At 42.9% G+C, this 12,500-nt stretch overlaps 1 protein-coding gene across 2 annotated transcripts in view; it reads right to left on the bottom strand.

Annotated features, from left to right (window-relative positions):
* bcap31 (B cell receptor associated protein 31) overlaps positions 1–12,500 on the bottom strand; it is a 34,703-nt gene that overhangs the window by 13,626 nt on the left and 8,577 nt on the right. For both annotated transcript variants that reach the window (XM_031293149.2, XM_031293150.2), the window contains exons 2-4: positions 12,440–12,500; positions 5,495–5,595; positions 3,720–3,864 (exon numbers count right to left, since the gene is read on the bottom strand). The exon at positions 12,440–12,500 is cut by the window's right edge and continues 39 nt beyond it. In XM_031293149.2, coding sequence (XP_031149009.1) covers positions 3,720–3,864; positions 5,495–5,595; positions 12,440–12,500 — 307 coding nt within the window. The remainder of the gene's footprint in view (positions 1–3,719; positions 3,865–5,494; positions 5,596–12,439) is intronic.

The following is a 12,500-nucleotide window of genomic DNA, read 5'->3' as shown; positions in this document are numbered from 1 at the left end:
CTCTCTCTCTCTCTCTCTCTCTCTCTCTCTCTCTCTCTCTCTCTCTCTCTCTCTCTCTCTCTCTCTCTCTCTCTCTCTCTCTCTCTCTCTCTCTCTCTCTCTCTCTCTCTCTCTCTCTCTCTCTCTCTCTCTCTCTCTCTCTCTCTCTCTCTCTCTCTCTCTCTCTCTCTCTCTCTCTCTCTCTCTCTCTCTCTCTCTCTAAGGGAAATGTCAATGTTTTTCAAAATATGACGTGTAAACAGGGGAAGATACCCCCAGTTCCAAATATGGCCGTCAGTTCGGCCTGAAATAATCTGATCACCTGATGCCACTTCAGCCTTTCCACAAACTCGTGCTTCATATTTTCTCCTGAGTCACACAGTCCAAGATCCCAGCAGGCTGTCTGTGAAAGGGCTCAGTTTAAGACGCTGAAGCACTTCCTCCTGGATTTCGGTGTTTTAGCAGCAGCAGCTGCTGCATTACACGCTGAGGTGAGTCAGCGAGCAGCTGCTGCAGGCTGAACACCAGAGATGGAAAGTAACATCAAGTACAAATACTTCGTTACTGTACTCAAGTAGATTTTTCAGATATTTTTAGATGTATTTATTAGTAGGATAACCCCTTGAGATGAATCATCTCATTTTCGAGGGGGTCGAGGGGTTAAAACAATTAAACAGTTAATACAAAACACAAACGTTTGGTTCCCTATGTTGTCTAAAGTTCAGATCAGTCTCTGTCACGGACACGTGCTTCACACTGCGAGCAGGCCTGCACGCCACCAGGTGGGAAAAGAGAGAAAGAAAAAGAGACGTTGTCCGTCGCTGTCTGGACGATAACTAGCCAGTGTGTGCGTTTGGTTAATCGCGGTTAAATCACTGAGGTTGCCTCGGAAATTTAGGCTACACTATACATGCAATACCTGCCTAGGTAACATGCATTACCTGCAGGTCTAGGTAACATGCATTACCTGCAGGCCTATAGGTAACATGCATTACCTGCAGGCCTATAGGTAACATGCATTACCTGCAGGCCTATAGGTAACATGCATTACCTGCAGGCCTATAGGTAACATGCATTACCTGCAGGCCTATAGGTAACATGCATTACCTGCAGGCCTATAGGTAACATGCATTACCTGCAGGCCTATAGGTAACATGCATTACCTGCAGGCCTATAGGTAACATGCATTACCTGCAGGCCTATAGGTAACATGCATTACCTGCAGACCTAGGTAACATGCATTACCTGCAGGCCTATAGGTAACATGCATTACCTGCAGGCCTATAGGTAACATGCATTACCTGCAGGCCTATAGGTAACATGCATTACCTGCAGGCCTATAGGTAACATGCATTACCTGCAGGCCTATAGGTAACATGCATTACCTGCAGACCTAGGTAACATGCATTACCTGCAGGCCTATAGGTAACATGCATTACCTGCAGGCCTATAGGTAACATGCATTACCTGCAGGCCTATAGGTAACATGCATTACCTGCAGACCTAGGTAACATGCATTACCTGCAGGCCTATAGGTAACATGCATTACCTGCAGGCCTAGGCCTACGTAATTCCTAACGAAGATCTTCTCACACTCAAAACACACATTTCTCCGTCCCTCTCCCGTCCGCTCCCGTTGATTTCTATGCTCTACTCCGTCCCTATCACGTTACCAACAGTGAAATTGATTCCCGTACTGCGGGACTCCCGCGGGTCATGGTATTCCCGCGGGAGTCCCGCAGTATGGGTCCCGAAAAATTGTCACCCTCTAACACACATACATGTAGATTCCTTTAAATGTTAAGGGGAAGATTAAAAAAGAGAACACATATTATTATGCTGTGTTAAACAAAAATTCCATGACTTTTCCAAAACTTTTTATGTTTCCAAAACCTTTCCAGGCCTGGAATTTGAATTTTTTAAAATTCCATAACTTTTCCAGGTTTTTTCAAAAACGTATAAACCCTGTACAGTAGACTCGGTGGGATTCAGTGAGAGAACAGAGGACCCCCCCCCCCCCAACCGGACTATCCAACCCAATGCTCGGTTAAAACAGACCAAACTGCTCAGGGGTCAAAGTGACTAGAGATGCACTGATTACAACTTTCTAAGCCGATTCCCGATTTTCTTTGAGTTAGGCCAGCCGATACCGATTTTAGCTGATTCCGATTTCATTTTTTCTAACCACTTTACAGCACACACAAATATTTATTTTCTATCTTTTCTTTAATAGAACATGTGTTAAACAGATAATGGATCACTATAAAATAGAACTATATAAATTACTCCTGGTGTGGGACATTCACACACATCTAAAGAGCAATGTTAGAACCATTTCCTTCTTTTCACATCCAATATCAACTAAAGAAATGTGATTTAGGTTTTTGGTGTCGTCCCTCCACGCCCTACTTTCTCCTTGCAGGTGTTGCATATTGTAAACTTGTTATCTTCTGCACACACGCTGAAGAATTCCCAAACAGCTGACATGTTGCAGGTTAATTCACCAGGTTCCTACATGTGGAGAATAGCACCGACACGCGCTTCACATCTCATCTCTAAAAGTGACCGTTAGATTCAGACAGACGAGTTACAAGTGAGCCAAGATTTGACTTGTCTTTGTCTCAAGGAGCTCATTAATTGATCCCCATAACAGACATGAATGATTGATTTCATTATTGATTAACACAGTGGTACTTTGGTACTACACTTAAAAGCCTGGAGAAGGAGAGAGCAAAGACCTCCGCCAAAGCCAAACAACCTATCTCACAATGTTTATAGACTAATTGATAGACAAAAGTGTCCAATTAATCAATAATGAAACGTGTTAGTTCTTGCAAATTGAAAGTAACTACTTAAAGCTGGATTCGTAAAGTTGTTTTCTGTGAAATGTGCGTGCGCTCGTCTGTATTATTGACCCTTTTATTATTTCCTAATAAGTGAAGTTTTGACTGCAGTCTGTCAGGAACAGACACAGAAACCTTCAGCCCAACAACAAGCTGCCCTCCAATCACAACGCGCCGTGTCACACAGCTCTGAAACCAATCACAGGTCATGTTTGACCCTGTTTAAAGGGGGTCAGCCAATCGGGAAAACCAAGACAGACTTACACCTCTGAGCTGCATCCAATGAGGATCAGGCTGGAGGATTTACACTGTACAGTCAGTGTTAGTCAATGGAAACACACACACACACACAGCTGCACATTCTTTCCATGCTACTGTAAAGTTCCTCTGCATTTAGATCAGTCTGTCGCTGTCTGTGTGTGTGTGTGTGTGTGTGTCTGTGTGTCTGTGTATGTCTTTGTGTGTGTGTGTGTCTGTGTGTGTGTGTGTGTATGTCTTTGTGTGTGTGTGTGTGTGTGTGTGTGTGTGTGTGTGTGTGTGTCTCTGTCTGTGTGTGTGTGTGCGTATGTCTTTGTGTGTGTGTGTGTGTGTGTGTGTGTGTGTGTGTGTGTGTGTATGTATGTCGTTGCCTGTGTGTGTGTCCCAATGTGTGCGTCTCAGTGTGTGTGTGTGTGTGTCTGTATGTGCGTTATGTCTTTGCATGTTTGTGTGTGTGTGTGTGTGTGTGTGTGTGTGTGTGTACGTCTTTGCATGCGTGTGTGTGCGAGTATGCTTATGTCTATGCGTGCGTGTGTGTGTATGTCTTTGCATGTGTGTGTCTCAGTGTGTGTGTGTGTGTGTGTGTGTGTGTGTGTGTGTGTGTGTGTGTGTGTGTGTGTCTGTGTGTGTGTGTCTCACAGGCAGAGCAGCAGAGCGAAGCCAGCGATGTACTCGTTCCTCTGAGCTCTGAACAGTTTCATGTGGATGTGTTCGATGGCCACCGGGTTGTTGGTCAGGTCCACCTTCTCCGTCACGCTGTATTTCCTCACCTCACGGAAAGCATCTGCGAAAACACACACAATAAAATACGTCGTTTTGCAACTAAACTGTTTTGTTTTGGTCTAAAACTAAGTCCAGTTCAGACCAAATATTCTGGATGAGATGAGTGTAAAGCTGCCAGTTCCCACCAATGAGACGAGACTGTGAATCATCTCCGTAACGCTCTCCGTACTTCTCTGTAACTTCTGACTTTTCAGGCTTTTTGTAGCTGAATATATCATTTGTAGCGTCTTAAAATATGAATGAGGATAGTAATAAAGAGATGCTTGCTACGGCTGTATTTCTAAAAGAGACGAAACGGAGAAAACGTTTTATTTTTCTTAAAATAAAGGGTGATTTCATATGGACTTGTGGCTTTTACAGGAGCAGAAATACTTGTTTCACAATCCCACAGCTCGTCATCGGTCTACCTCGGATGGTTTAGACTTTATGGCTGATAATCTAAATCCTTACGGAGAAAATGAACGGGACTTTTACTGCCAGAACCACACTGTTGAGCTCTATTGATCTGTAGAATTCAGGTGTTAACGCTGCACAAAGATAGAAAAAAATACAATATATAATATAATAATAATAAAAAAATATATATTATAATAATAATAATAATAATAATAATAATAATAATAATAATAATAATAATAATGATAATGATAATGATAATGATAATAATAAGTATATACAATAGGGTTGCACAATATATAGTTTTTGTATCATCATCGTGATACCAACTGGCGCGAAAGGCTGCGACATATTGCGAAAAATTGAAAATATAAGCAGAAAACTGCACTTTAAAGATTATTTTTTTCGGCCATTTATGGCCTTTATTTTATAGGACAGATGAAGATATGAAATGGGAGAGAGAGGGGGAATGACATGCAGCAAAGGGCCGCAGATCGGAGTCGAACCCACAGCGTTGAGGAGTAAACCTCTATATATGTGCGCCTGCTCTACCAACTGAGCTAACCGGGCCACAGAAAACTGCACTTTAAAATGTCACTGTTTTTTTTGCGCCGCTTTTAATATTAAATTCAACGTTCAATTATTTGTTCAATAAAAGAAAGTTGGAAATTATTTTCTTTTATTTGTTTTAAATCCAACAAGCAGTTTGTTGCATTTTAGCAGAAAACTAAAATCAGCAGAACTGAGAACACTGTTTATCGCATGTTATATTTAACAACGTTTTCACATATTTTCCTTATATTGTGCAGCCCTAATGTACAACTACAATAGAAAAACATTACTCAGAGAAAATTAAAACTACTAAAGACACACACACAGACAGACAGAGAGAGAGAGAGAGAGACAGACACACACACACACACACAGACAGAGAGAGAGACAGACACACACACACACACACACAGACAGACAGAGAGAGAGAGACACACACACACACACACACACACACACACACACACACACACACACACACAGACAGACAGAGAGAGACACACACACACACAGAGACAGAGAGAGAGAGAGACACACACACACACACAGAGAGACACACACATACACACACACACACAGAGATAGAGAGACACACACACACACACACACAGAGACAGAGAGAGAGAGAGACACACACACACACACACACACACACACACACACACACACACACACACACATACCGATTAGCAGGAAGACGAGGATGGCGATGGCCACCATGAACGAAGTATTTCCATAGAGAGCGATGGTCTGGATGATCCGAGACTTGAAGATATTATTCCACCTGGAGGATAAAACACACACTCACATTATAATACAGTAAAACACAAACACACACGTTTGTTTCACTATCTTTGTGGGAACACATCATTGACATAATGCATTCCCTAGCCCCTTACCATCACAACTAAATGTCTAACCTTAACCCTAACCCTCACCATAACCTAATTCTAACCCTAAAACCAAGTCTTAACCCTCAAACAGACCTTTAACCTTGTGGGGTCCACACACATACACACACACACACACACACACACGAGGCTGGCTGGTTAATCTGGAGCTCTGGCTCCATCTAGTGGGCCAGAAAAACAACACAATTAGAAAAAAACACCCATTTTTAACAGTTAAAATACAAAAAGTGACAGAAATTGGTAACAATGAAACCTTTAAATGAATGCTGCCCAATTTGGTGCTTGCGGGTCAAGTTTGTCCCATCCCATCCTCACGGTTATTCTCCTCTTATTTTAAAAAAGCTGTAAAATCCGAACCGTTAAGACTATTGCATTTTGTGCAGCTGAAAGAAAGTACTTAATCTGAGTTTTACAGCAATGTAAAAGCACAGTGCTGGTAAACTTATAAATACCATGGAGTACACAGACAAACTGGACTGGATTTAATAACTCTGGAGTACTTTACAGGAATGGCCAGAGTCGCCTGTATTTTTTGAGGAGGCTAAGGTCCTTCAACATCTGTCAGAAGACTAAGGTCCTTCAACATCTGTCAGAAGACTAAGGTCCTTCAACATCTGTCAGAAGACTAAGGTCCTTCAACATCTGTCAGAAGACTAAGGTCCTTCAACATCTGTCAGAAGACTAAGGTCCATCAACATCTGTCAGAAGACTAAGGTCCTTCAACATCTGTCAGAAGACTAAGGTCCTTCAACATCTGTCAGAAGACTAAGGTCCATCAACATCTGTCAGAAGACTAAGGTCCTTCAACATCTGTCAGAAGACTAAGGTCCTTCAACATCTGTCAGAAGACTAAGGTCCTTCAACATCTGTCAGAAGACTAAGGTCCTTCAACATCTGTCAGAAGACTAAGGTCCTTCAACATCTGTCAGAAGACTAAGGTCCTTCAACATCTGTCAGAAGACTAAGGTCCTTTAACATCTGTCAGAAGACTAAGGTCCTTCAACATCTGTCAGAAGACTAAGGTCCTTTAACATCTGTCAGAAGACTAAAGTCCTTCAACATCTGTCAGAAGACTAACGTCCTTAAACATCTGTCAGAAGACTAACGTCCTTCAACATCTGTCAGAAGACTTAAGGCCGTTACAAACCAACCAGACGGCCGACCGTCGGCAGTAAAGCCAGTGTGACTGATCAGTCTCCCCGAGTTGGTCCAAAAAGTTCCTCAGAACACACCGAAGAGACGAGACGTAATACGTCTCCATAACAGCAGGAACTTAACATACGAACTTAACTTCATAACAGCAGGAACAACAGGAACTTTTTTGACCAACTCGGGGAGACTGATCAGTCACACTGGCTTTTCTGCCGACGGTCGGCCGTCTGGTTGGTGTGTAGCTGCCTTAAGGGGAACCTTCAGCAACAGACTCAGATACCCACGATGCACCACAGAAGGTCGTTCCTGCCTGTGGCCATCAAACTATACAACTCCTCCCTCTGAGTGATACACACTTAGTGTCAAAACTGTCTGAAAGCACGTATCTCCACATCACATCTCAATATTCTTGGACAATAATGTACTAAATATTATTATTATATAATTACTTATTGATGATAGGTGATATTTCATTATTCCTTCCCTCTCTTCAGTTGTTATTGTATATGTTTTGTAAATTTTATTGTATTGTTATACTGTATACTTAACAGTATCTTTTTTATATTTCTAACTGTCCTTTCTGTTTTTTATTCTTATATGTTGAGTGACTGTTGTACTTTGAGAGCAAAGATGAACTGGAGTCAAATTCCTTGTTTGTTTGTGCAAACCTGGCCAATAGAGTTGATTCTGATTTATTCAGAACTGCTACTGCTACTTATTATCCACACTGTGCTTATTGACGTCTTTAAGAGAATAGCAGGGCCGGCACACACGCGTGTGTGTAGTGTGTGTGTGTTTGGTAGAGTGTGTGTGTGTATGTGTGTGTGTGTGTGTGTGTGTGTGTGTGTGTGTGTGTCTGTGTGCATGTGTGTGTAGGGCGTGCGTGTAGTGTGTGTGTGTGTGTGTGTGTGTGATAGACTGTGTGCGTGTGTGTGTAGTGCGTGTGTATTGTGTGTGTGTGTGTGGTAGAGTGTGTGTGTATGTGTGTGTGTGTCTGTGTGCATGTGTGTGTAGGGCGTGCGTGTAGTGTGTGTGTGTGTGTGTGTGTGTGTGATAGACTGTGTGCGTGTGTGTGTAGTGCGTGTGTATTGTGTGTGTGTGTGTGGTAGAGTGTGTGTGTATGTGTGTGTGTGTCTGTGTGCATGTGTGTGTAGGGCGTGCGTGTAGTGCGTGTATGTGGTAGAGTGTGTGTGCGTGTGTGTTGTAGTGTGTGTGTCTGTCTCTGTGTGTGTGTGTGTGTGTGTGTGTGTGTGTGTGTGTGTGTGTGTGTCTCTGTGTGTGTGTCTGTCTCTGTGTGTGTGTCTGTCTCTGTGTGTGTGTCTGTCTCTGTGTGTGTGTGTGTGTGTGTGTGTGTGTGTGTGTGTGTGTGTGTGTGTGTGTGTGTGTCTCCACTGTTCTTTCTGACCACGGTGGGAAATCTGGAGCAGGAAAAGTTAACCCTCTCTTCCAGCTTTTCCAAAACAGATATGGTGATAATAACGGTCCAAAATGATGTGAAAAAAGATGCAATACTACCACAAAGAGACACAAACCGACTACAAAGGGACGCCAAATGACCACAGGGACCCAAAACTACTCCAAAGCACAAAATCCCTCAAAAGAGACGCGAAATGTACGGGAGAAAATTGCATTTAGGTGCACTTAAGTCCTCCACAAAGCCAGGGAAAACACTGCATGTTTGTCTCTTGTTTTATATCTTGAACATCCCTCAGAGTTTCAGAGCTCCTGATTAGTTCACTGGGTCCAGTGGGGGATTTTTAGTGATGAAACGTCTCTGGGATGTGTAGTGTCTCTGTTCTGTGTGCTGAGTTAATCAGAGCTGGCTGGTTTCCTTATCAGGAGGTTTTTAATCTGCTCACATTCACACAGAGCTGCTCAGACTTCGTAAGCTTACAGACGGTTTCCAATCAATCAGATTCTTCAGCTGGAACCGTCTGACTCTCCCTTTATGCTGATTCAGACTGAATGATTTCTGCAATCAGATAATAGTCCGACCCGACAGACGTAGGCCGCCTATTCCCGTTTATTCCTAGGAGAGTTGCTCAGTGGTGCATAAAGCCAGAAAAGTTGCCAGATTTAATTGTTTGCCCAATGTTATAAAATTCTGACAGAGACACAGCCATCTTCTAACCGTATACATACTGGGAACAATTCCTCAAGAAGACAAAGCACTGGTACTTGGGCGGAGTGATTATTACTCCAACTCTAACCCAACTCCAGGTGAACTCTCTGCTCGGGGCTTCTCAGGTGCTGCGAGCAAATCCCTCCGCCCAAGTAGCAGAAGTAGCAGTGCTTTGCCTTTCTGAGAATATAGTTCCCAGTTTATATACGGTTAGAAGATGGTACAGATGCTCTGATACTGCCTAAAACGCTGGTATCGGTATCGGGAAGTACTGGAGTTTATACACCGATCCGATACCACGTAAAAAAGCCCTAAAGAAAATCTACGTTAAAGTAGTTTATTTATGTTTTTCTACTGTTATAACGGATAACTTCTGTGGCATTCATGTTTCACAAAGATAGAAATAATATCACATCCATACAGGGATAGTAGTATACAGTTGTTAAAACATAATGAAAAATGGTATCGGGCCATCTGTAGAAGATGGCTGTGTCTCATGTGACCTTGTTATTTGTACACGCTGTGACTCTACAAATCACAACCATAGACAGTATATATAATGGACCAGCAGATCCCGTGTCTCTGGACGGAGACCAGTGAAGGATATTAGAAGATCTTTCCCGGTGATGGCTGAGCGTTACTGAGCAGCCTCCAACTGAGCTTGAAGACGTAGATGTGACGTGAGCAACCTGTCTGAAAGTTGGAAGTCTTCTGGTAGCTGTGCCAAGAGAAATCTCAATCATTCCCAATCTAGCAGAGACGGAGAGCGTAGGTATATGTAAGGAGATAACATAGACACAGGCTAATTATTGATCACTAAAATGATAGTTAACATTAGTAATTAAACTTAAACAGCTAATGGAAGTCCAAACTGCCTGAGAGCTTCTCCTGTACTATACGGTAATTCCTCTACTATGAGACAGTAAGTCTCGTGGTTATGACCCAATCGTTAGCCTATTTTTATAAAAACGTCTGCTACGGAGCCATAACGTGAGGTACAAGGTAATGGAGCCTTTTATACATTGTCGTGTTTCTTTAGAAATAAACAATGGACAAATAGAGTCTTTAAACTCTTCAGATGTAAAGTTATTCTCTGTCAAAGTGACGTCAAAATGAATGGCAGTCAATGGGATGCTAACGGGAGGTGATGGCTTGGTAGCATCAAAATGGCGCCATAGGAGGTTCGAGTTCTGAAGCGAAGCTTACCCCCTTGGTCACAACATGTAAATAGGAACATGTTGGCGTTATTTTGTCACTTATTGGGAGCAGTAGGCTAGATGGAGCCAGTTACCTCCAGGATCTGTGCTAAGCTAGGCTAGATGGAGCCAGTTACCTCCAGGATCTGTGCTAAGCTAGGCTAGCGGTGGGGGCGTCAGACAGAGTTACAACAGGCACGGAGATGAGAAGGGTATGTCTGGACTTATCTAACTCTGGGGGATACGGGGAATAAGACAAAGTCCCAGTAAGTCGGCGTGTTCCTTTAATGATCCGATAAGAGGGGGAGATACTGATCTTTGGTTTGTTAAGCATGGCGAAGGGAAAGAGGAATGTTGTTGTTGTTGCAGAGGGAATGATGATGAAACAGAGGAAAGGTCACAGTCGTTTTTCTGAAGGCTTTTCTGAGAACAACAAAGGTATTATCATAGTTTACATTCTTGTTCTCAGACGTCCGTCCCTAACAACTCCTTCCAAAGGAAGTTATTTTTTATTTTGTATACGCTTTAGTGATCCCCGTCGAAAAACACACACACACACACACACACACACACTGAGGGGGATTCGGTGCAAGAGCACATTGGCAGTGCCTAGGAGGTGAAATGGCACAACTCCCTGCAGACTGCAGACTACGGCGTGTTTGAAAATACAGTCCTTCCAGAAAAACGTGATCATGTGATCTCATAATTCAACGCATAATCAGCCAAAGTCTGCATATTTATGCGGGGGTCGCATTTTTTCAAATACGCCGCACTTTCGCTGCATAAATTGCCGATTTCCGTGCAAAATATGCGGGGCTTGCATGATTTCATAATCCCCGCATTTTTTTTGCAAAAAAGTCCCATATATCTTAGCAGAAAGTTGAAAAATGTTGCGTTTACTTCACACAAGAGCAGCCATTTTCCTCTGTTGCCATGGGAATGTTATGAAGTGACGTAATTACGCGACGTGAACATCATCGAAAAGCTGCAAACCCCGCGATGAAGCCATGATGGAACCACAATTTTTGCAAGTTCCTGCAATTTCATCGCATAAAATTGCATAAATATCCCGCATATTCCATCACATTTTTTAAGAAAACGTGCCGCATAATAAAGGATTTTTGCCCAAAACAATCACAAAAAAACTCTGCATTTTTCTGGAGGGACTGTGTGATACTAATTGAATCGCTGCCCATGTATCAGGACAGAATGGTACCAGCTAGGGATGGGCAATATATCGATATTATATCAATATGGTGATATGAGACTAGATATTGGTGAGTAATGGATATGGTAAGCGTTGTTTTTTCCTGGTTTTAAAGGCTGCATTACAGTAACGTGATGTAGTTTTCTGAACTTACCAGACTGTTCTAGCTGTTCTATTATTTACCTTTACCCACTTAGACATTATATCATTACTGGCGATTATCAAAAATCTCACTGTGTAAATAACATTTTGTTAAAGTACAAATTGCCAACAATATCAACAACGAGGTATTTAGTCAAGAATATCGCAATATTTGATTTTCTCCATATCGCCCAGCCCTAGTACCAGCCCTATAATGGCGTATTTCGATTACATGGTACCTGCTTGACTCGCCTCAACTCTACTCGCCTCGACACACTGTGCGTCCGGTTTCCGTTGCAGATTTTAGTCCCGCCTCAGCGTGGCTGGTCGTCTTATATGCCGGGTCGATGCACACACCAGCGCACAAGTATAAACATCAGGCCACTTAAGCTTGTTTTACAGTTCTGTGGAGGATCCACCGTAGCCAATGTAAGTGGCCTTATGTTTATACTTGCAGGTGTGTGTGTAGTAGGCTACGGTGAAAGCTCTGCTGGAGTCTCCGCAGAACTGTAAAACACGCGGCGCCGCAGTAGACTGCCGTGACCTAACGTACACACACACAGAACGTGGAAGGTGTGTGTTGTTACCAGAAGACACATTTAGTTTCTAAAGAAGCTGGAGGCAGCAAAAAAAACACACAGCTGGCTAAACTATTTAAAAATAGCGGGTTTGTTCAGGACACCCCCGTCTGTCGCTTTCACGTCACCTTTTCGGCTCGCCTCAGCTCGCTGGGAACCTCGACTGAGGAGGTACTAAATAAAGTACCTGTTAGCAGGTACCAGGGACTTTTTATCATAATGGAAAACCAAAAAAGGCGAGTAGAGTCGAGGCGAGGCGAGCAGGTACCATGTAGTGGAAAAGTGCCATAAATGTATGTTTTTTTTACTCGGAGTACTGACCTTTTCGGGGAGATGAAGGGGATGCAGAGCAGCAGAACGAAGAAGACCTCAGCGTACAGGA

The sequence above is a fragment of the Sander lucioperca genome, chromosome 12 (genome assembly GCF_008315115.2).
Source record: "Sander lucioperca isolate FBNREF2018 chromosome 12, SLUC_FBN_1.2, whole genome shotgun sequence".
In the NCBI taxonomy this organism is placed as follows: Eukaryota; Metazoa; Chordata; class Actinopteri; order Perciformes; family Percidae; genus Sander; species Sander lucioperca.
This window is presented reverse-complemented; position numbering and strand designations above follow the sequence as displayed.